This window comes from Apis laboriosa, unplaced genomic scaffold (assembly GCF_014066325.1).
Source record: "Apis laboriosa isolate Shangri-la unplaced genomic scaffold, ASM1406632v1 scaffold5_cov152, whole genome shotgun sequence".
NCBI classification, from domain to species: Eukaryota; Metazoa; Arthropoda; class Insecta; order Hymenoptera; family Apidae; genus Apis; species Apis laboriosa.
Window position 1 is genome coordinate 1562196 of NW_025223857.1, and position 23617 is coordinate 1585812.

General features: G+C 34.7%; 1 protein-coding gene across 1 annotated transcript in view; it reads left to right on the plus strand.

Annotated features, from left to right (window-relative positions):
- Positions 1-186: 186 nt before the first annotated feature.
- LOC122718255 (fringe glycosyltransferase) overlaps positions 187-23617 on the plus strand; it is a 69032-nt gene continuing 45601 nt past the window's right edge. Inside the window, exons 1-4 of the mRNA XM_043943135.1 lie at positions 187-908; positions 1242-1478; positions 4994-5042; positions 7072-7174. Coding sequence (XP_043799070.1) covers positions 615-908; positions 1242-1478; positions 4994-5042; positions 7072-7174 — 683 coding nt within the window. The 5' untranslated portion in view covers positions 187-614. The remainder of the gene's footprint in view (positions 909-1241; positions 1479-4993; positions 5043-7071; positions 7175-23617) is intronic.

A 23617-nucleotide genomic window follows, 5' to 3' on the forward strand; every position in this document is an offset into this window, starting at 1 on the left:
TGTTGGTCTCGTGATTCTTTGTATCACTCCGAAAGCATTTTTGTGTGACAACTAGTTGTCAAATATTTATTGCTATTTTACTATATACAAATTGCATTTAATTATTTTATATTAATTATATTTTTTTTAATATTGACAAAAATTAAATAATTTAATGCATGATTAATTGATTCATAGAAATATTTTTTTATAATATTAAATTCGGAAGACAAGTTTCAAGATACAAAATATTGTTGAACTGAAATATAGAATTCTAAATCAATATATCGATTTTAATGTTTTAATCGATTTAGAAGAAATTGATAAAACTATGAACTAAGTGAAGTGAAACAATGACAGTGATGTTATTAGCAATTTGTTACAAAATATCATATATTGAAATTTTACAATTACATTTTTTGATTAATTTAAAAAGTAATAAAATTACTCGAAGAACGATCTTGTGATTGACATAGTGAATCGATATAATTCACGTGATTCCTTGTCATGCGCAAACGTGATTATTTCGAGTTACGAGTATATTTAATTTGATTAACGAGAACAAATTTTTAATCGATATTTAAAAAAAGTAATACAAGAGTGACGCGGAAACTGACAGGTATATATCATATGTTATGACTGGCGTATTTTTAACAAGCCAGAAGGAGGAGAACGATGTGGGATGGTTATCGTTAATTATTGGAATTCGAGAAAAACGCGAAAATCACGGAGAAGAAGGACAGTCGGTGAAATTTGGTGGCGGTGGGCCACAGACTCGTTTGTCGGTGATTGACGCGGGATATACCGGCACCGGAAGTGCTAAAATGCCCCGTGGCCTGCCGACTAGACGAGGTCTTCAAGCGTTGGCACTTGTTCTTGCCACTGCTTATGCTACGATTCTTCTTTATCAAGCTATTGTACCTCGTCAGGTAAGTTTTAAGAAATTTACATCATTATTTGAATCGCATAGTAAAACATTCAATTAACATCTTTGATAAAGAGCATTCGTAATTCGTCATTTTCGAAATTCGTAAAAATTATATATTCATTGTTAAAATGTCATTCGATAGTTATATAAATCGAATATTTATAAAACGCTATAAAACGAACAACAGAAGATAAACATGCTTCATCAATTCGTTTTATAATTTGTACATGTTCTTCGTTTCTTTTTTTAAAATATTCGAATTGTTACTCTATATGCATCATGTTTATAAATATTACGAGAAAGCTTGACCTTGTATATGTATTACATTGTTTAGTGGATCGACGAGATGACAGTTGAAGTAAATAGCAGAAATGTACTACTAGAAGTGCCATCTTCAAGAAGAATGATCAGAGAGGAATCATCGGTAACACCTGCAATCGCGACTGCGACGATGGCACCATTCACCACAAATCTCGACGATGTGTTCATCAGTGTAAAGACCACTAAACATTATCATCATTCCCGTCTGCCAGCTATTATCAGCACGTGGTTTCAATTCGCTAAGGATCAGGTAAGTAAAATAGAAATACTATATATAGTAAATTTGATATTTATATTTATATCTATATTTATATCGTATTTGTATGTATATTCGTATATAATTCGTATATTCGTATATTCGTATATATATTTTTATAATTTATAACTAATGTTATTAAACATGCAATTCCTTTATTTATTATTAATATATATTCGAATAATTAGATTTAAAATTATATTTTGCATTAATTTGAAATGGAAAGAAATAAATGGAAATTTATATCTAATTTATTAGGTCGAACAGAGATTTTCAGCTTAATAAACAGTCGTGAAAATGAGATTTTATTTCTTTATTTTATTTTATTTATATTATTTATATATATTATTTTTCTCTTTCTTCTTCCCATTCGAAAATTGTAGGTAGCATGTCGGTAGGAACGAAAGGTTTACAAACTCAACTTTCGCGATATTATCATGCCACGACTAATTGCATGCATTGTACTCTCCTTTCTACTCATCCCTCTGCTCCCAACGCTACCGACGACACTTCTTGGAACTAGTAATCAAGAAAACTTAGAGGACTGGATAACAATCGAGATTCTCAGGATTCGTAGAGAATTATTCAAGGATATAAAAGTCTATTTCAGAGTACTTGTGTTTTTATAGCACTATAATATTTATCTACTATCTTATTCCATTGGGAATCTTGTTTGAAGTAGGTTTTAATTTGTTTTAATTTGAGGTTTTATTAGATTTGAGGTTAAGAAAATTTTATCGAATTATATTTTGTAATAACATATTATATTTCTATAATGAATAATCACAAATTAATTATCAATTATCAAATCAAGATCGATAGCATAGATCTATCTAAAATGATAGAAATTTAAATAATTTAGATAGAAAAAATATACATATCTATATATTCGTACTTTTATATGTATTTCTTATATTCATCATCGCAGCAAGATTAAGTAGATATTTTCAGTTCCGACAAATTGCTCGTGATGCACCTTGTAACCGAATGAAATTAATACGTTGCGATTCGACAGTCATCGTATTCAATTGGCCCGCAGTTAACATCTCATTGGAAGATTTTATTAAGAAGAAAGGGATTTCTATCGGCAATATCGATCAATCGGATGTCGAAGCTCTCTCTTGTCATTAGTTTCAGTGACTCGCTTCATATTGTAACTCTACAATTTACAATAACCGTTTCGCTCCTGAATTGGTCGCGGATAATTGATCAATTACGATATTTATTTATCTGGAAATGCTTATTAAGCACACTGCTGTAATTTTACACGATTAAAGTATATGGAATTTTTCAAATTAATCTCGTTTTATTTTATTTTCTTTTTCGATAATCTGTTTTTGAAATTGATTCTGGATTCATTGCAATTTTTAAAGAAATAAAATTTGGAGCAATAAAAATATTCATTATTAATATTTCGATATTTGATACTTATATTTTATTTTCCCAAAATTTTCGATATTCAAAATTTATCTTTTGAAATAATAACTTGTAAAATCAGATTATTGCGTATATCGATATATTACAAACTGGAATACAAGCATATATCACTCGTTAACTAAAATTAACTTGAAACTTTTTAATTCCTCCTCACTTATTACGCATAGTTGTAAATGGTGGCAACTAGAACCAAACATTGGGATCCCAGTGTAAGAAATAAGCTTAACGACGATGCCCGTTTTAGCCGCGATATACGTACGTGGATTAACGTAATTACGTCGATGTAACACGACGCCGGTGCCACTGACGTCATCACATCTCTCATCTCTCTTTTTCCCTGGTGTGTGATGTTTCTTGTTTGCCGGATATTCGTGTTCCTTCTGCAAACGCTGACTCGGGGTTTATTCGTCTCACCTCTTTTCTTTTTTTTCTTCTGTAAACATTCATTTCTTCTCTCTTTCTCTCTCTCTACCACGATTTAATTGCAGGTTACACAGGACATCTGTCTTGTCGCGACAATTCTTATTGTAAGATAGCATCTCATGGATAATTTAACTCTCATATGCAAATCTTTAATTGTCGACCGAAAAAAAACGAACAAATTATTTCTTTCACTGAAAATAAATTCCTCAATTAAATTTTTCTCTATTTTTGATTTTCTAAGAATATTATTACTATCGAAACACGTGTCCCATGTTTAAAGTTGTGACTGTCGATTATCGATATATTGTCGATATTATTGATAGTTTTATATATCGACGATATTAAGGGAAATGTAGAAATAATTAAAATTCTTATTTTTTTTTATCCAATATTACTATTAAAACATGTAAAAATATTATTCGTAATTTGGAAATTGTAAAATAAATAAAACTTTATTGAAAAATCATATATATATATATATATATGATATATATATTGTATAATACATTTGTAGTTTACTTTTAGTCGATATATTAACGATATATCAAAATTATTGATATTTATCGATATTATCAATATTATCGATATTATCGATATTTATAACGATATCGATAGTCATAATTTTAATCCAATTAGATTCTGCATTGGATTTCTAGGTTAAGAATGCTGTCTTTATTCTTATAAAATTAAATATAATTTCCAGTAAACATTGCAAGAAATTGGAAAATTCTGCTTTCGTGCTTATTCTTTGAAATAGTTTATCCCATCGGTACGGACATTTTTCTCGTATTTTTTGTCATTTTATCCGCACAAGTGGCGGAATTCTTTTATTTCCTTGGTTCAAAACTCCATCTCGCCACGTGAAAATCCTCGAAACAATACTCGTGACGTCTGGTAAGTTATCGTTACCCCTCGTTTCGTTGGCGTTCACTTCCTGAAGGGAACTCGCCAACTAAAAATAGGCAACTGCTTTAACACGTGCTCTGCACCGATCTTTAACCGAGTCATTCTTCACTTGGCCAGATGAGACTGATGAACCTACCAGAGTTTCCTAACTCTAAGGTGTTTTCCTCTCAATTCGTATCACTCGAAATCGTTTTATAAGATTTTTATAACATAACCTTATTTCTTATCTTGAATCTTCTTGAATTATTTTATTATTTATTTTATTTTTATTTTTTTATCATTATATACATATATTGAAATCGAAAAATTGAAATATTATTTATATTGGATGTTTAGTTAAAATTTAGTTAAACTCATTAAAAACTTTGAAATAGAAGTTGCAAAAATCAAAAAAGTAATCATTTGTTAATGTCGAAAGATTCGAGTTTTGAGATTTTCGAGATCTCGTGCAGTTTCACTCGCGTAAGAGAAGAAAGGGAAAGTATAGTTTTGATTTCCCAACGGCCGGTCAAGGATGAAACCCTTGGCAACGATTTATCGAGCTCGGTGGACGTAGATGGAGCGATCCGAGGTGGAACGAACGGAAGAAATCGAAATTTATGATCGGTACGCGGCGCGTGTTAGCCGGGGTAAACAATGGCGCCTGCGTACGTGACCGACACGTTGATCGTTAGATTCGTAACCGACGTAGAAGTAGCTTTTATCCAATCGTGATTTAATCTTCGTTTTCTTTTTGATTTCAGACATGGTTTTTCACCGATCGAGACGATCCGTATTTCCAGAATCAGACCAGTGAGTAATTTTACTTTTCATTTTCAAACGAATTATGCGGTAAAAATTCGAATCCAATTTATCCGAGAAAAAAGATTAGAATGAAGATCAGATAGTTATCGATCTACCATCCTTCGTAACATTTTTATTAATTAGTGATTAAAATATTTATTCATTATGATAATAATAATAATAGTGTTTTCAAGAAGTGATTAAATTCCAGACTTCATTAATCCTCTTTTATTATTCTCTATTTTAATTTTTATTCACTCGGTATACTATAATCGTGTAATCTGTAAATAAGTTATGAATCATAAATGTATTCATGATCTTGCTTCAAAGTTATACAATTAAAAATATAGGGTTATGAAATAAATAAAGAAATAAGAACGAAATAGAAGTATTTATTTCTGCTGTAATACGAGGCACGGATAATTACTAGACTTAATGGTTGGCCTCATTTACGCGATAATTGCCAGCGCGGAACGAACTAGCGTATAGAAGCTTGTAGGATCCATCGTCGATTATTTCAAAACTTCTCGTCGTCCTTTGGTTAATAGTCGCGTCGAAACACGTCACTGTCCTCGATCGATTCGCATTTTATCTGTACAGATCATGAATAACATGTCATCTGTCAAATCGTGCGATTAATCGGAACCTAACCTAACTTTTGTAATCGAATCAGTATGGGATCAAGAACTGATTCAAGGGTTGACGTTGTTCGTCGATCAACCACCTGCTGGATTCGACGGGGTCGTAGAAATGGTATTTCATTGGAATTTTTTTCTGAAACCTGCTTGTGAAAGGAATCGTATATTGGAATTTGGTGGGTCAATACGAAGAATTTTTTAAGAAATTTTTTCGTTCTTCGATTTAAAAATATTTTCAAAAAATTGAAATTTCCTCTTTCATCTGATAAATTTTTTTACATATTAATTAACTAAATTCTATCGATATATATCGAAATTTATTTTATTAAATTTTTTTTATACTTTCGATATTTCGAAAACAATATTTGATATGTAACTTTTTCAATCGATTGGTAAGATTAACGCGTTGTTCCAATGAATGAATGTCGTGAACGAGATTTTATTTTACGGAATGTCCTGTGACCAATTCTTTATTCTTATCTTTATACGTTATAAGATAAATATACGAAAATACGAAAAGAAATAATAAATATTTGGAGTAGTGAAAACCAGTTTTGAACAATATTGAGCAATATGGCGGTAATCTTGGCGTTAGAACGAGAAAGGGTGGATTACGCGAGACAGGTAGTAGAGAAAGGAGCCGTGGTGGAGGTGCAAACCGGTGCAGAGCGCGTGGTGAGGTCAAATGTCGGACGGTGCCCGAGGGCTCGCGTGCTCATCCCTCCTCCTTGGATCCTAAGGTGGCCGACATTATCCACCCACGCGGCCGACTGATACGTTTACGCCGCAAGGGAATACGTGCTCCCAATTCTTCCAAATCTCGTCGAATTTTTTTCGAATATTCTTCCAAATTTTATCGTCGCGTCGAATTATTTCGAAAAATCTTAAAAATCTCTTCGTTCGATCTTATGATAATTTCGTTAATTATTTCATTCGTCGATATTATATCGCGTTTTTAATTTTTTTAATTATACCCAATAATTTAGAAAATGATCGTTCTTGTCTTGAAAAATTTATACTTTGGAACGAAAGAAGAATAAAGACCAACCGGATAAAAATTCTCTTCTCTTCGATTTATATCTTTCCAGTTCGCAATTATTAAGCGGCCGTGTAATTACGAGAACGATCCGAACGATTAATCGTAGCGTATTGTTGTTATATATAATTGATACACTCGTGTATCGTGGGAGCGTCTGTAGGCAAGGTGAAACGTATCGCGATCATCGAAAGATACATCTTCGAAAGCATCGTTGAAGAGTCGAATCGAATTATTAATGAAAAATTACTCTCTGATTACATCAAGAAGGAGGGTTATCAACCTTTCAATTTAATTACATTTAATTACATCGCCCACTGTTCTTTCTTCAACAAAACTTGACGTGTCTCTATTTGTCTTGCAGACGGTCATATGATCAACACGAAATGCTCGTCTTCGCACAACAGGCGGGCCCTTTGCTGCAAAATGTCCGTCGAATTCGACAGGTTCCTCGACAGCGGCCGGAAGTGAGTACTTTGTCCAATACTTTTATCTTCTTTATCTTCTATCTTTATCTATCGCGGTACTTCTATTTCGTCTCAAATTTCAATCAATCAATGCTTATCACGCAGAATATAAAAATATTTTTTGAAATCCAAGATTGAGCGATATACAGCGAGTCGTAATCAAAATCGTTTTATAAAAATACGTTTCACATGGTAATTTTACTGTTTATGCATTATAATAATTCTTATCAAACGTATATTCTTATACAATTTTTAAAAAATAAGAATAAAACCTTTCGCAATTTTATTTTTCACATAGAAATATCTATATATTTTTTATTTTATATTACTATAAATATAAAGGTACATTTACAATATATACATATATATATTCACTCATCTTTTTTTCATTTTTCATCATTAAACGGTTTTTATATATTACGATTTTTCTAACTGTGACTCGCTGAATGTATATAGAAAAAGTAAAAGAAAAATCAGATCGGACGAAAAATATGTGGATTAAACAGATGTATTCCTAACCTATTGTGTGTTTACCTATGAATGCCGCCCTCAAAACGAACGATTCTCTCGATTCCATTCGATTCGATGTCGAAGATATGTCAGGTGGAAGACGGGTATCGCGGTTCCTTCGATTCGAAAAAAGGGAGGGGGAAGGAAGGAGTCGAGTCGCGCCAAATTTGTATCGAATAAACTTGTCTCGGCGGAGTATTTTCGAATCAACCAAATTAAACTGTTCGTTGTCAGCTTCGATCGGCCATTCGCGTTTTTGCCCTCTCTCTAAAAAAAATTCTTTGAAGAAACACATCGCGTCGACTCTATGTAATATATTTCGATATTTTTCGAAAGGAAATTGTTTCCCTCACAGGAGAGGAAAGATTTTTGGAGAGAGGAACTTGTTAATGCTTCGCATATAAAACATTTCATAGACGAAATTTATCTTCCTCTCTATATATATATATATAACTTGAGACGAATGAGCGCGAAATCTCGAGAGATAAAAAGTGGATGAAATTTCGAAAATGGGATTCTTTTTTATTTTCTTCCTCCACTAATTGCATAGATTTTTTTTTTTATTATTAAGGGAACGAAAGATGATATTAAGGAAATTTCATCTTTTCAAGGTTGTTTAAAAAAAGTTTTTTTTTTTTTTGGAAAGAACGGCAAAAGCTGGGCCAAAAGCGTTCCGGGTTGTTTGCAAATGGGATGTTATTGCTGCCGCTCGAATATTCGTGTTTGCATAGGGTGGAACAATCAAAATATTATCCTTCGACTGGAAAAACACGCCTTAATGGATCGTCGTCGTCTTCGTCTTAGTCCTCGGTCTCGAACCAATTATCCGTATATTCCAAGCACTCCTCCACCTTTCTCCCATTTTTCCTTTCCAGTTTTATTCGTTCGTCGTGCATGAGACGTTAGGAGGCCAGTGAGGAGGAACATGAGGAGAAATAAGAGGCGACATCGATTCGTTCCTAAAAAGGAATAAGAGGTTAATCGATATGATCGTCGATCTCAACCGAAAAGTAGTTTCCGCTTTTATCAAGAGAGTTCCCCCAGCGGCGGCCATTTTTTCTCTATAACAATCCGGCTCGTCGGCTACTTCACAGTGTTTACGTGTAAAGCGTAAACCAGCTCATTGGACCGTATAATCAAAGAAGAAGATCAAAGAGCGACTGAAAGAACATCCTTGGCATGTTGAAGAGGAAGGAAGAGAAAACAAGCTGTTTTCAATTACTACGATTGTTAATCTGAGTGTGGAAAGTGCATACTTGTACCTGTGTGTTTTCCAAACGATCACGGATTGGTGGAATAATTCTTCTCAAGCTTGAAGGAAAATGTGCACCGCTCCCCCTTCGTTTTGTAAAAGTATTTGACTCGGAGGCCGAAAAAAACACTTGTTCCTCTCTCTCGACTTCGAGTGGTCCCACAAGAGCCACCCGACCTTTTATAATCTTTTGCTACCGTTTACTGTTTAAGACCAGAACCTTTCCCCGTATCCCTCCAGCTTTTCCTCTTTAACCGAGTAATTTTTCTCTTAACTGGCCGACGAGACGCGCGCGCGCACACGTGCTCTTCTGGATGAACGTTGCTGGGGAGCGAGGGTTCTCCCCTTACCGAGGGAATCCTTTTGTCCTGTTTGAGAAAAGTCCACAATACGGCACGTCATGGCCAGGAGGAGGACCCGGCCGTCTTCTTCGTGAGCGAGTAAGGATGGAAAGGGATTAAGGGGAGAAGGAGGAAGAAGAAGAAGAGGTGTGCACCAGCTGGCTCGAGACGATTCAATCTCCCCTTCTCTCTCTCTCTCTCTCTCTCTCTCTCTCTCTCTCTCTCTCTCTCTCTCTCTCTCGTTCGCTTTCAAGGGGATCATTGGAGAAAGAAGAAGGGCCAAGGGAGTGTCTCGAATGTCACATGCGGGCTCCCTTCCTCCTTGCTCTGTCCTTTCGTTGCCTGGACGCCTCTTTGGGATCCTCTTCCTCTTGTCCGGAACCCTCCTCGTCCTCCTCCTCCTCCTCCTCCTACTACTCTTCCTTCCCATTCGAGCGTTTTCTTTTTCTTTCTCTCGAACGCGTGTTTTTAATCCTCGTTTTTATTTTGGTGCATGTTCTTCAACCCTCTGCTTGTTGTCCGGCTGGTCCTCTTATTGGTGGGGTGGGGGGAAGGGTTGATTTATCGGAGCACGGAAAGTTTCATGCGCTTTTCGACGGCTCGTTGGAAAGATAGCCTTTATTGGATTATGGCGGATATTTGTCGCTGGGATGTGAGGATATGATTTGTGGATCCATTGGTACAGATTTCTATTGTATCTCCTTCGATATATATATATATATATTTTTTTCGTGGGTATTATTCTGCAAATTTCTTGAAACGATTATATCTGAATTTTATGTTAATATTACGTATTATGTATATTTTATTTCTGAATATTCAATATAATAATTTTTTACCAACCGTGATTAAATCATTTACAACGACAAACGATGAGGTTATGTTTGAGAAATAGATAAGATTTAATATTAGATTTAATATTTCTGGGAGTCCATTTAAGTTTGAATACTCGTATAAAAATAATAGAAATTCCAATATTTTTAAAAATTTTACGAATCGAGTCTTTTCTCTGAAAAGAATTTTTATTATTTCTTAACATTACAAACTGAAATAATAAATATGGTTAAATTAAAAGTTCCATTAATATTTTACCTATACCAAGATCACGTGTATATAATCATCCACCGGGAAAATATTTTTCGCCGATGAAAGTCAACTATATTATCGTCCAGTTAAAATTTACCGCTAGCGATTTTGCATCTCGCGTACGTTCAATTATGTGAGCATTTTACGCGCTGCCTGTTTTATCGATTCGCGCCATCGATAAAACAACGATGCCGTCTCGAATTTATGGAATTCCTTCTGCGCGCGCAGCTACGCAATCGTTTCGAGAGCACCGCGATTGTCGATATTTCTTGCGATTTATGCCGCGGAACGGATCGATCTCGTTCGACCTCGACGAAATGAATACGTTAACGAAGTCGTTTCCTTCTAGCAACGTTAAAGAACGAATTTTAAAACGTCGGTATTATTCGACATCGCTTCCGTTTTCCAGAGAACATGGGGAGATTCTCAAGTGCTTTAAGAGAGATTTACAAGTGGTTCGAGTGAGATTTCCAAGTAACTCAAGTTTGTTTTAGTTTCGAGAGAATTTTTGAAATATTTCGAGTATGCTCGAATTCTTGATTGTGCTCGAATTCTTGATTGATCGAATTACATTATGTAAAAGTGATTATCCGTTGTTATCGATAATCATTATAGTTTACGATTATTTCGATTAAATTTTTAAAAAACAAAATTTTATCTAAAAAAAAATACTTCACACTTCAAAAATACTTGTATCTATTAGGTAAGCACAATTTCACGCGAAAAAAGGTACACGCGGAAAAAGAATCGAAGGGGAAAGATAATTCGATCCGAAACTTCTTGCTCAAAGTTTCGCACGAGACGTATCGGATACGTGACAAATTGCAAGTATCTATAAGGAAGTTCATACGGCGTCAGTGATCGATTAAGAGTCGAACGATTTCGAAGCAGGAGCCCCTCGTGGACGCAAAACCGATGCGATACGCGATGAAAGTGGTCGATGAAACGAGGTCGAGGTACGATGTCCCGGGGCGGATCGATGCAAGGGGATAAACGATTTGGGACACGGACGCGGCCGAGTCGATTTCGTTTCTGGTCGCGTATATGTTGGTCGCGCGCAGCCTCCTCGAATTCCGATCACGCGGCCGCGACCACCACGCGTAAAAAAGCCTTAATGCGCATGCCCAACCGCGGACAAACTTCACAAGAACCGTACCACGCGTCGTACCACGAATCACAATTGCCTCGCTACGTAGGGATGGGTTAACTTTTAAAATTCGAAAATTTCACCGATTCAAATTTGCTCGTTTTCCCGATTTCCTCTAAAACTTTTCGAAATTGAAGAAATTCTTTTTCTTATAAATTCAATTTGATGGAATTTTACATAAGTGATGTAAAAATTATCGTAAATATTAAATATTTAGAGCACTCTAGTCCCATGCGAACAAATCTTAAAAGTTTTTTTTGATCGGACAAATTTCGAGCAAGAGTACTCGCGCGAAAGGTATCACGAATGGGTTGGGTCCGGCTGCCGTTCGTCCATTGTTGCTCGTTCTCCATAGAATTTTAGATTGGTAACGACGATACCGATGATTTATAAGTGGAAGCGTATCTCGGTATTCCGCTCGTGGCCGGTGAAAGGATCAGCGAGCCGGTTGACGAGGAGCGTGCGGCATTTCAGGTTGTCTTATCGCGTTTCAACCAGGGTTAACCGTGTACATACACCGATACCTCGTATCGCTTCGTTCAAATAACGTGACCGTTCTCTCGAAATCTTCGCGATCGTGTGTGTACACGCGATATTTCTCTGGAAAAGAAATCTCTCGACGAGAAATGTTTTCGGTATCACTGTTTCAATATTTGTTCTAAATATCTAGAAGAGGCGAAAAAATAGTTTGCCGCTCTTTAAGATTTCGAAAGAAAACGAAACAGAAAATTTCGCGATTCATCGTAATTTTATTAACCGTAGTTTATCTTCGTCAAGCGCAGGACTCGACTTCGTTAAATTCCGGCATCAATCGTCCGTGATCGTCGATTCATCGGTTACTTTCGGCACTTTTCGTATCTATGACACGCCTACCGACACGATAAATTCGTATATAGATTTGTAGCGTTGAAAAAACAGTTAATAAAAGTAATAAGATGAAAAATGCATTAGATACAAGTCTCGTAGAATAATTTGATAACCGATATTGACATGGAACGTGGTCGAGGGTTCGTTGGAGAGGAAGAGAACTTGAGGATATCCTGCGTAGTCGCAATTACGGGCGGAACTCGCAAAAAACTTGCTCCGCTCCTGGACACGAGGTTCCTCGGAATGGTGAACGCTCGCGTGACTTAGTATTATATACATATAGTCAGGGGGCTGCCGGTAATACCGCATAATAAGCGTTTAGGGACCGAACTTTTCTCTTTCTTTCTCGCGTCGAGGTCATCGTTTCTTCGCTTTTTTTCCATGATGATAATCCATTCGCTGTACTAACGATCGTCTCGTTATTAAATACAGATCGTTGCAAAATTTTATTCGAAGCAAAGTAAAAAGCATTTCCTCTTTTACGTCAAGAACTGTTCAAAGAACAAACTCGTTGCTCGATCTAGTAGTTTCCAAGTTTTCTCTAATTCTGAGGCGCATAATGGGCCGGAAAACATGAAATGTTCGACATAACTCCGCGCTTGGAGCGCGTACGTGTCCGCGGGTGGCAGGTGTATCGGTGCACGACGCCTGTTCCTCCTTCGTCGTCTACGTGATACGAATTCGGTGATCCCCACCGACGTTCCCGGAATCCGTTCCCGAGGAGAATATTATTTCTCGACTCGAGGAGGAATAAAACTCGAGAGGTGGGGTCTCGTAGGAAATTGTTCACGTAGAATCACGCTGGCCATTCGCCAGTGTCGCCTTTTGTTCCCGGTTGCACGCGACCAGCCTCTCGACTCGATACGCGTCGCAGAAATGCTAATATCCGATAGGAATGCGCCTCTGGTGTTCGTACACGACGTTTTGACGATAAGGTAAGGAGGGGGGGGGGGGGACATCGCGCTCTCTTCTGTCCCGTTTCTTTTTTCCATTCTCGAAGTTCATACGATCAGCCTAGAATTTATTTCTCGATATTTTTGAGCAAAAGAATTAAGAATTAATCGATGGAAACGATTGGTAATTTTTATCAGGAGATTAAATAGAAAAATTTTTCGATTCGTTTCGTCGATATCGATGTGCGAGTTACGTCGAAGGCATTGTTTCACGACGACAGCACGATGATCGATCATTTAATCGATTTGACCCGGCATGATCGTGGCCAATTGATTCGGATGACGCTGCTCGGTTTGAACGATCAGCCTCGCGCTCGGTCGAATCGATCGTTGCATAACCGTGTCAAAATTAATGCCGATACGCAGTGTCGCTGCGCACATCATATGCGCCCTAAATATAACCGACCAATAACATACAAGAAGAAAAAGTTGTCCAGTCTAACGTCCTTGACGACATATTATCTCGAATACGATCAGTTCACGCGTTTCGTAATTTTTTAATTATAAATATACGAAGAAAAATTTAGAAATTAAAATCAAACTTCCAAGCGAGATTATGTGAAAATAGAATAGAATTTATTCTACGCAATATAAAAATGATACTATAGAAATTTAAGAAAAAAAGCAGAAGTAAAAAATAATACAGAAAAAATAGAAAGATATTTGATTGATAGAAGAATAACGTAATAAAAATAGAGTTTAATTTTCGGTATTAACTAAAAAATCGGTATTAACAAAATAAAGAATATATTTGTTAAATATCACATTTTTATTTCGTAAATTATTATATATTTTATTTTCAAATCTATAATTTAAGATTTTAATTGCAAGCATACGAGATTGAACTCATTCGTGTGAACGTATATGGATTCTTATTACGTCTCAGTTATACGAACTGATCGTCTTTTAAGTCTATAGATAATTTTAAGGTAATTTTATTTCGTATCTAGCGAAATCATTTCTTTTATACATTTACATCTAAATCGTCCAATTTATCGAATTTTATCCGTAATATCCCGATAGAAATGAAACAACGTTAAATTAAATTAAAAAAAATATATATATACGTTTTAAGAACCACTTTCTCCTGTAAATTTCGTTCTGTTCCAACTTGAACGCGTTTTATTTCCTTGTGTACAAGACTCGGTACGAAAACGGTTTCTTGGTTAAGCTTCGCACTTGTTCAGAAATGTTGCGTGTCGCCATTTGCAAATCCGGCGCATTTCTCTCCCGTATGCATCGAAACTGGTTTGCACCTGATACTGGCTTCCCGATCGAATGACGCGTTTCAACGCGCCCCTCTCTTAACTCCTTTCTCTCGTTTACTCGTCCCTTTCTCGATTTGCCCTGCTTTTTCAAGATCACGCGAGCTTCCTCCCTCCTTCCTTTCTTCATTTATTTTCTGTCGAACGCGTCTGTACGCGTGGTTCGAAAGACTGAAAGAGTGGACGATAGTTTGATCGATACGTGGCGCTACTTGCAACGTTGTCGACGTAACGATCTATCGAGCTTTCGATTATCTCGATTATTTCCGCCATGATAGTTCGATTGAAACAAAAGAAAAAAAACGGAAAGAGGAAGAGCAAAAGTGTGACAAGTGTGATTGTGTCGTTTAATGTGAAAAAGTTTCGCGAAAATTAAGAAAATTATGAGAAGTGATGGATTAGGATTTAAAAGTGGATTAGCTTGAAAATATATTAAGCGCTGTATATGAAGAATAAAATGAAATTAGAATTTGTGAAAGAGGATAAAGATTAGCATTTGAATTTGTTATTTTTTCAACAATAAATCTAGTAAATTAAGAGTTTGGACTACGTATATGTGACAAAAATCTTTATACTTCTTCATATTATACAAAAAAACGATAATTTTATATAAAAATATGTAGATTATAATAGGTTATGTATGATCTTTTTAATAGATCGGTTCAAAGGATGAAATCAATCCTCGAAGTTTCGATATTATTTTGTTGATTTGAATATAAGGTAAGAAATTTTAAATTGTAAAAAATGGTATAAATTTGAGATTTGATTTCAAAGAAATTGCTCTCTACATACACAAGAATTTACACAAAGATAATATACGAAATATTTTGTGAGTGATTAAGCAAATGTACGAAAATTAATCCGTTAATCAGGTATAATCGAGAAGATTAACCAAACGTAGAAATTCTTTTCTTTCTTTTATATTTATATCCTTCACTTCGTCATCATCAGGTATCCAAGATCCGTGAAACTTGAAACGATCTCTTTGAAACGTGAAATTTATATTTCCTGCAACTTTACCTTAAAACTCTTTTCAACCTTCTTTAAACGCGTACAGCCATCGTAAACCACGTTCCTTCCCTGCATTGACGTTTTTTCCGCTTTATAAACAAATCGCACAGCTCCACATCGGAATATATCGAATAGTTGGCGATTGCTAGACCAGATCGAAACGATCTCTTCCGTATACTTCCGTATACTGTAGTATTCAGAGATTACAACCGTGAAATCGTTAAACGGATATTCTTGTTTAACCAAGTATCTTGTGTGTTCTATTGTTATTCAATTATTATTCAGATTATTATTATCGTCGAATGGAATTTATTGCTTCTGGAATGTTGTTTTGGATATTTAATTATCACGAAATTCTGTTTCGAAGAGAGAGGATGGAGAAGCTTGTTGTCAGAGTATTCGAATATAAATGAGTCAGTTGTTGATCAGATCAGATCTTTTCTGTACTACTTTTGAGAGATTCTAATCGTGAAATCGTTAAATGAATATTTTTATTTATCCAGGAACGTGAGTGTTTTAATTTTATTCAAATTATTATCATCGAGAATAGTTTAAAGATGTAGCTTTTGGATTTTTTAATTATTTTGAGTTATTTAATCTTCGTGGTTTTGGTTATTCATATTTTGAATCTCGAGAAAATTTTTTATATAGAAGTCACATTTTCTGAAAATGATTTAATTTGTTCAAGGATCTCTTTATTGTTTAAATTTCCAATTAAGTTAATATAGAAACTGAATAAAAAAGATTTTTGAAAAGTGATATTCTTATATGGGCTACAATTTTTTTTACATGCAGATAGCTCTATTCACGTACGAATATTTGAAAGATGACACAATTCGAACATTAAGAATAGTTTTTTAGAAAATTCGAAGCAAAATTAATAAAAATATTCAATATAACTTCGAAGAAACTTGGTAAAGTTTTTAAAAAAAGTATTTCTCCTTTGAATTCGTGAAATGCTCAAACTGTGAATGGATGTTGAATGTGATATTAGCTCACCCACATATTTTTGTTGCCACCTACCAAGTGATGTGTTTACATAAACAATTGATAAGTGATAACCACACACAGTTGAAATGCAAATGTACAATAATAACAATCTTTCTTGCAAATATCTCCATATAAAATGTTTAAAAATCAAAATATATATTTTTCTAACGTAAAGGATTAGATTAATCTAACCTAATCTAATCAAAAAAAAGAAAAGAAATTCTACATGGAAAATCTTTCTGAATTTGTAAATAAGTATAATAATAATTCTAACTTTAAAGAAAATAAAATTCTAACCTAATTTAACTTAAAAAAAAAAAAAGAAATTTTCGATTCTATAAATAAGTTAACAATAGTTGGAAAATCCTAACCTAACCTAATTTAACTTAAAAAAGAAAAAAAAATTTTACATAGAGATTCGAATCCTTTTGAATCTGTAAATAATATGTATAATAGTTAGAGTATAAATATTCTTTAATAATTTTAACTCTAAAAAAAAAGAATAGAATTTCATTTCTTCGAACATTCGTTCGAGATCAAAACAAGGTCGCGATACACGTTCAAAATAGAGAAGAGGATCCTGGCTACGAGCCAATGATAAAAAGTTCCTCGAATCCTCGATAAGTTGGAGTGGCTGAATCCGATCCTACTCGATCTATCTCTTCCAGATAGTCTACAACTGTATATACATATATATATATATGTCCTCGCATGAATGATTCCATTCAGCGCCAGACGACGCGGTGGTCGATGAATTCGTATGATTCGATCGGCAGATTTCGTTTCTTGGAAACCGTTTACGTCCAAGATTTTCTCTTATCGCAACTCCAACATCTTCCAAGACTCTTCTCGAATGTTCTTGTAATATAACTTTAATCATAATATCGAAAGAAAAAAATTCGAAAATTCGATCTATTTATTCATCCTATAAATCTATGTGCTAAGTTGAAAAGTGTTTGATCATCATATACAACTATCGCTCATAACTTTTCCTTACAGATGAAAAATCTTGCAAAAAAAAAAAAAAAAAAAAAAAAAAAAGATCGATCCTCATTATTATAATTTTTCCACAATTTTTTTTTTTTTTACATCAATTTCTCGAAAAAAGAGATCCAATTTCAAAGAAACTTGTTTCACTTCGAAAGAAGGATCGAGACACTTTTCAATCATTTTCAGGAATAGTCGAGGAACAGCGGTGGAGCGAGAGGTACGAGCGGCACGTAGCGGCTCACGTACAAACGTCTTCTTCCCGAGAAGGACGTCTTGGCCTGTTCACTTGGAAAGCAATTTCTGTTATCAATGTAATATTCCGCAGCGAGAGGCCCCGGAAATGGCTCGTTGACTCTCGCCGCGTCGCTCATTGCTACATCCGGTAGGATGGTTGCCGGTACACAATATAACTTGATACACTCGAAAGTGGAACAAAAGAGTTGCAGTTGGGATGTTTCGTCTGGGCATGCACGTGTGTGCATGCACATGATTGCTCGCTTCTGTTCTGTTTGGCGGATTCTTCTGTTAGGTTGGGTCGATAATATAGGATAGAAAAAAAGCAATTTCTAGATGAAAAATATCTATTTTTTTTTTCATCAGGAGAGAATTGATCAATCGTATCCGATTTCGAACGAACAAATTTTATTCTATACGTGAAATTATTTTCTGTTACCAATTGTGAGACATCTTGTATAAATATATCGAAACGATCATAAATGGTTTATATAGAGTAATTATCGATTATCGATAATTACGTGGAATTTTCTTATTATTGGTAAAAATATTTATAAAATTTTTTGCAATTAATTGTAATTAATATTGAATATTTAATGGGATATTGTTAATTCACAGGTAATCGCTAACATGATAACTTTGCAAAAATTTATTCGTCGATATATAAAAATCCAATATTATATTATCGATATTTATAACAAGAATATCGATTGTCATATAGAGATACAATAATATATCGAAATCGATAACATACCAATATTATCGATATTATTAATATCGATTGTCGCAACTCATCGAGATACAAAATGGATGGTATGCGATAGTACGTTAACCTCAAACTTTTCGAGGAGACGAAACTTTTCGAGGATAAACGAGGAAAAGAAAAAAACAAACGAAACATTTTTTTTTGAAGAAAGAAAAAGAAAAGTGTGGCAGATTTCGTTGGAACGAAGAGGAGGGAATATAAAATCGCATCTCGATCGTGAGGCAATCGTATCCACGTAACAAAATATCCCCGAGGTCGAGGAGAAAGAAAATCTCTTGCGGTGGCTGGCTTATAAGTCTGACCTTATTCTGTGTATCGAGTGTCCGCAAGTTCGACGACAACACTGCTTTCTTGCTCCCTTTTCCTCGAAAAGAAACTATATATATATATATCTCGCTCCTTCTCTACATCGAATCTGTATCTCTGTATAGGAATTCGAAGCTCGAACGCTGTTTTGAGGAGACATCTCGAATGGAGGAAAGGTGGACATGGAAGTTTCGTGGCTTCTCTCCAAAGTTTAGACGTCTTGTGTGTTTGCATCCTTTAAGCAATAATTACATCCTTCCAAGGTTTCGTTATAGTGGTTGGTAGTTGGCCAAAAGATACGATGAACGTATCGAGGAATATATATGCATATTATTTCGATTCTGCGCATCTTGATTTATAGTTCGATCGAATTTTAACATAGTGAAATTGAAATGGTAGATAGATAAAGTTAAGAGAGAACGAATATAAGTTTATTGAGTTATTAGAACTTGAATGAGAAAAGAATCGAATCTTTATCGCTTTTATATATAAAGAACCAGCGTGGATGTTCATAGCATTGCATGTCAAAAATTTCTTCTTCAGGTAAATATTATACTTTTTATTTAGAACGAAAAATTTATTATTTTTCTTTTCAAAATATTTTCAAATTTGAATCTAAATCGTGGAGAATCGATCGATTTTCGAATATTATACTTTAGTAATACTTGGGTGGAATCGGTTGACAGCATTTTTATTTTATTCTGAGACGAAGATATTCTTAAATTTAATTCATTCATTCTTGAATTTAATTCACAAATTATTATGTATCGTTCAAAATTTCAACCTGGGGCACTATCTCTTCTCGATAATTTCGATATTGCTTTTACTTTATTTATCGTAATTGTATCATTTCCTTTTTAAAATATTCTTAAATTCGAATTTAAACCACATCCACAAATTATCGTTCCATGCGAAGCATCGATCAAAATTTCCATCCTTTCTTTGATCCTCGAGCAATCCATCCATTTCTCTCTCTCTCTCTCTCTCTCTCTCTCTCTGTGTCTTTAAAAAAAGTTTCAACCGGTCGAGATTTAAAATCGATCCTTGAGGAGAGCACCAGCATCTCGAAATACATAGTTGCCGCGCTGGGCCCCAATTTAATAATCAATAATTTAGCCCTGGTGAGGCCCCGGGGCTGCACGTGTACGGACCGTGCCGTGATCGTGCCGCTCGAGCAACGAGTTGGTTATGTCCATCGGTTACGTGTTCGGTTAATCGAGACGTTGGACAATAGTTTGGACGATGATAGGTCGATCGAGTCACTCCCTTTCGAAAGCTCTGGGCCGGTCTTCATCTCGTGCTCGTTTTATTCGATAAACAACGCTCGAGGTGTGCACACTTCCTCTCGGTAGGCTTGATTTTTGGAACTTCATATTACTTCATATTATTCATATTACCATTCTTTTTAATAAGCATTTGTTCAGGTGTCCTGAAAGGAAAGAAATTTTACGCTTAGGTTAAGTTTCGTTAGATAAGTTTGAAAACGAGATTAGGTTAAGTTTTGACCTGTCATTTTGAAAGATAAGTATTACATTTTTGAAACTTTTTATAATTTTGCCATAATGCGATTATTTTTAATATCGAAAGTATACATCGTTCAGATGTGAAAGAAAAGAAATTTTTAATTTTCAATTGATTTTAGATTAAATGAGTTTTGAAAGTGAGATTCAGATGTCAGGAAAGAAAAGAAAATTCACAATTAGGTTAGATTAGGTTAGGTTAAAGAAAGACGTAATCTTTCGTCTTATAAATTCAATCGAACGTATTATACCATTTAGTAAACGATTCTTCCAAGCTTCCTTACTTAAAAAATGAAAATATTCATATATATTGAACCGAGAGAGATATACCATTTAATTTTGCTAAAAATTTCTGCTGTTGAAATTTGAATATTTGAAATTGTAATAATTTCGAAGAATGTATTTAAGGAAAGGAAGGAAGAAGGAGAGAGGAAATCAACTATAAGGAGATCAGGTTTGTTACAACTTCGTCGATAAAGCGATGCTTCCGCTCTGAACTGGCCGCACCTGTATCGGGTGACTAATCGACCATTGGCCCGTCTGCAAGATGTTACCGCCTTCCCTCTTCCTCTTTCCTCCTGTCCATAATATATTAACTCTCCACCTTTTCACAAATCTCAAAGCAATCACGTTCGAAATAATTTTACGAAATATCGTAACATAACCTAACTCGTTAATCGCAACACGAATGAATTTTATTTATTCGTTTATTCAATCACAAAAAGTTGCTGTGAATCTAATCTAACCTCAAAATATACATTCGTATATTCGTTCGAAATGTTGTTCGATGGTGGAAGGGTGACAAAATAGCACTTAGGGAAGAGAACGAATCGAGCATCGAATCGGTAGCTGGCGATAATGGAGCGAGATTATTCGAGACGGTTGGTTTACCTTTACGAATCGAGGCGAACGATCGGATTCGCCGGATGCGCGCAACAGGTGAAATTACACGTAGAGAAAATTGCCGATCCTTCGCCTCTCTTCGTTTCTTCTTCTTTTTTTTTTTTTCTTTATTTCTTTATTTCTTTTCATCCTTACTTACGTGTTCTCAGAGGAGAGAAGAGTCGGAGAGTGCAATATTTTGCGACGATGCGATCACGGTCGTTCACTGCAATGCAACCAATTTTCGATCGCTCGGAATGAGAATTTTGAAAAATTTTTTTTTTAAGGAAAAATTTACGATTCTTTGAAACAATGAAAACTGACAATTTCTTGATTCCATTTTCAACATAATTTTAAAAAATGGTTATACGAAATAATGAAAATTTTGATAATTTCTTCGCATTTGTAGAATTTCAATAGAATTCACGATTCTTCAGAGTAATGAAAATTTCGATAATTTCTTGAGAAAAGTCAAAATTCTTCGAATTTAAATCTTCCGATTTTTCAACAAAATATACTATTCTAAATAACGAAAAATAACAATACCCAATTGAATAAAATTCACGATTTTTCAAAGTTAACGAAAATTTTGACATTTATTTTTTTAACGTTCAAGGATAAAATTCATCATTTTTTCATTGATCTTTCTTCTTCGACGATTCTTCGAGATTTTTTACACGGAAAAAATCTTTCGAAACCTTAAACTTGAAAACAAATTATTCGAAGGAGGTGAAATGAACGAGCACGAGTTATCGGTCAATTCCTGCCATGTATCGAAAAGGTCATGGCTGACGTGTGCCGCGCGATCGAGACGGGCGTGGCGATCACGACTCGCGCGGATTAAATCGTGATCCGTGGCGAGGTCGCCACCTCCGCGCGTAAAAGCTATCCGCCGTTACGAATGCACACTCGAGTAAATTAAACCGGCCGATCTATCTCGCTCGACCATCTGTAATTTCTCGAAACCGATCATTGTTGCGCGAACCAAGCCTCATTTTTATTAGTATCGTCTTGGCTATAAGATTATTCTTATTAATCTTGCTTCTAATAAAAACTAAGTCTATTATTCACATTAAATTTAAATAAATTCAAAATTTCTCTCTTACATATTCCTCTATAAATTTTAACGTCAATATTCATTGTATGCATCACACGAACTCTACAAGAGTTTAAAATTTTTTTTTCAACCAAATATTCGTTGATTGTACTCAATCGATATATTATAAAATTAAGATATATTATAAAATTAATTATCTTTTATCGCAAATTCTTCTTCTTGGAAGAAGAATCGAAAAGATCGTATTCATCATCATAGATCGAGATTCAACATTGATCAGAAAATTGAAATGGAGAGAGAACGTTTCGAGCAACTCTTTCTCTCTTTCTCTACGTGCATCATACGCACGCGTATCGTTTCGATATGTACGACACGATATGTGGCTGTCGAGAAGCCATGGATCCAGAGTATCGTGGGAACGTTTGCGCGTTAACGACGCGTGTCAACGGCCGTTTGAAGGGGCGAGACGCGTGCATGGGACACGTGCTAACGTTGGATAGGGGTGGCCACCCTCTGCCATTTTTCTGGGAATTGTTCTCGAGTCGATTCCCATCGAACGAAGCCCCCCTCGACTTTTCCGGCACGCGATGATGACGGAACTTGCCAAAAGGAAATGAATTGAAGAACAACGAGTTGAAGTTGAGGTTAAGTTGCGGTAGAATTTGGAACAATTGGAATGATTCTCGCGATATACTTATATATATAAGTAATTAGTTATTTTAATTTAGAACAACGACAACATTTTAATTAAGAGTTGAAGTTGAGGTTAAGTTGCGGTAGAATTTGGAACAATTGGAATGATTTTCTCGATATATATATACTTATATATATATAAGTAATTAGTTATTTTAATTTGAATTTTGTAATTATTTTATACGTAGGTGAAGGTTAAATTTTTGTTTCAAATGGAATTACACGTATATTTTTTGATATATAATAAATTAGTATCAATTTAATTATTTGAATTTTATAATTTTTTGTGACTATGTGAAAGTTGTACAAAGGTAATTTTTTTTTCAAATGAGCATTCTACAAATGTAAAATTGATTAATTTAATTATTTAAATTTGAATTTTGAGTGCATGAAGATCACACGATACGAAAATTAAAGATTATTTTCTTCAAATGGACTTTTCGTGTAAAAATGACTACTTTAATCGTTTCGAATTTGAATTTTTAAATTTATTTTGCAAGAGATAAAGGGAGAAATCTATTCGAAAGATACGAATAATAATTTACAGAATCAGGAAGGATTTTATTCGAAAAA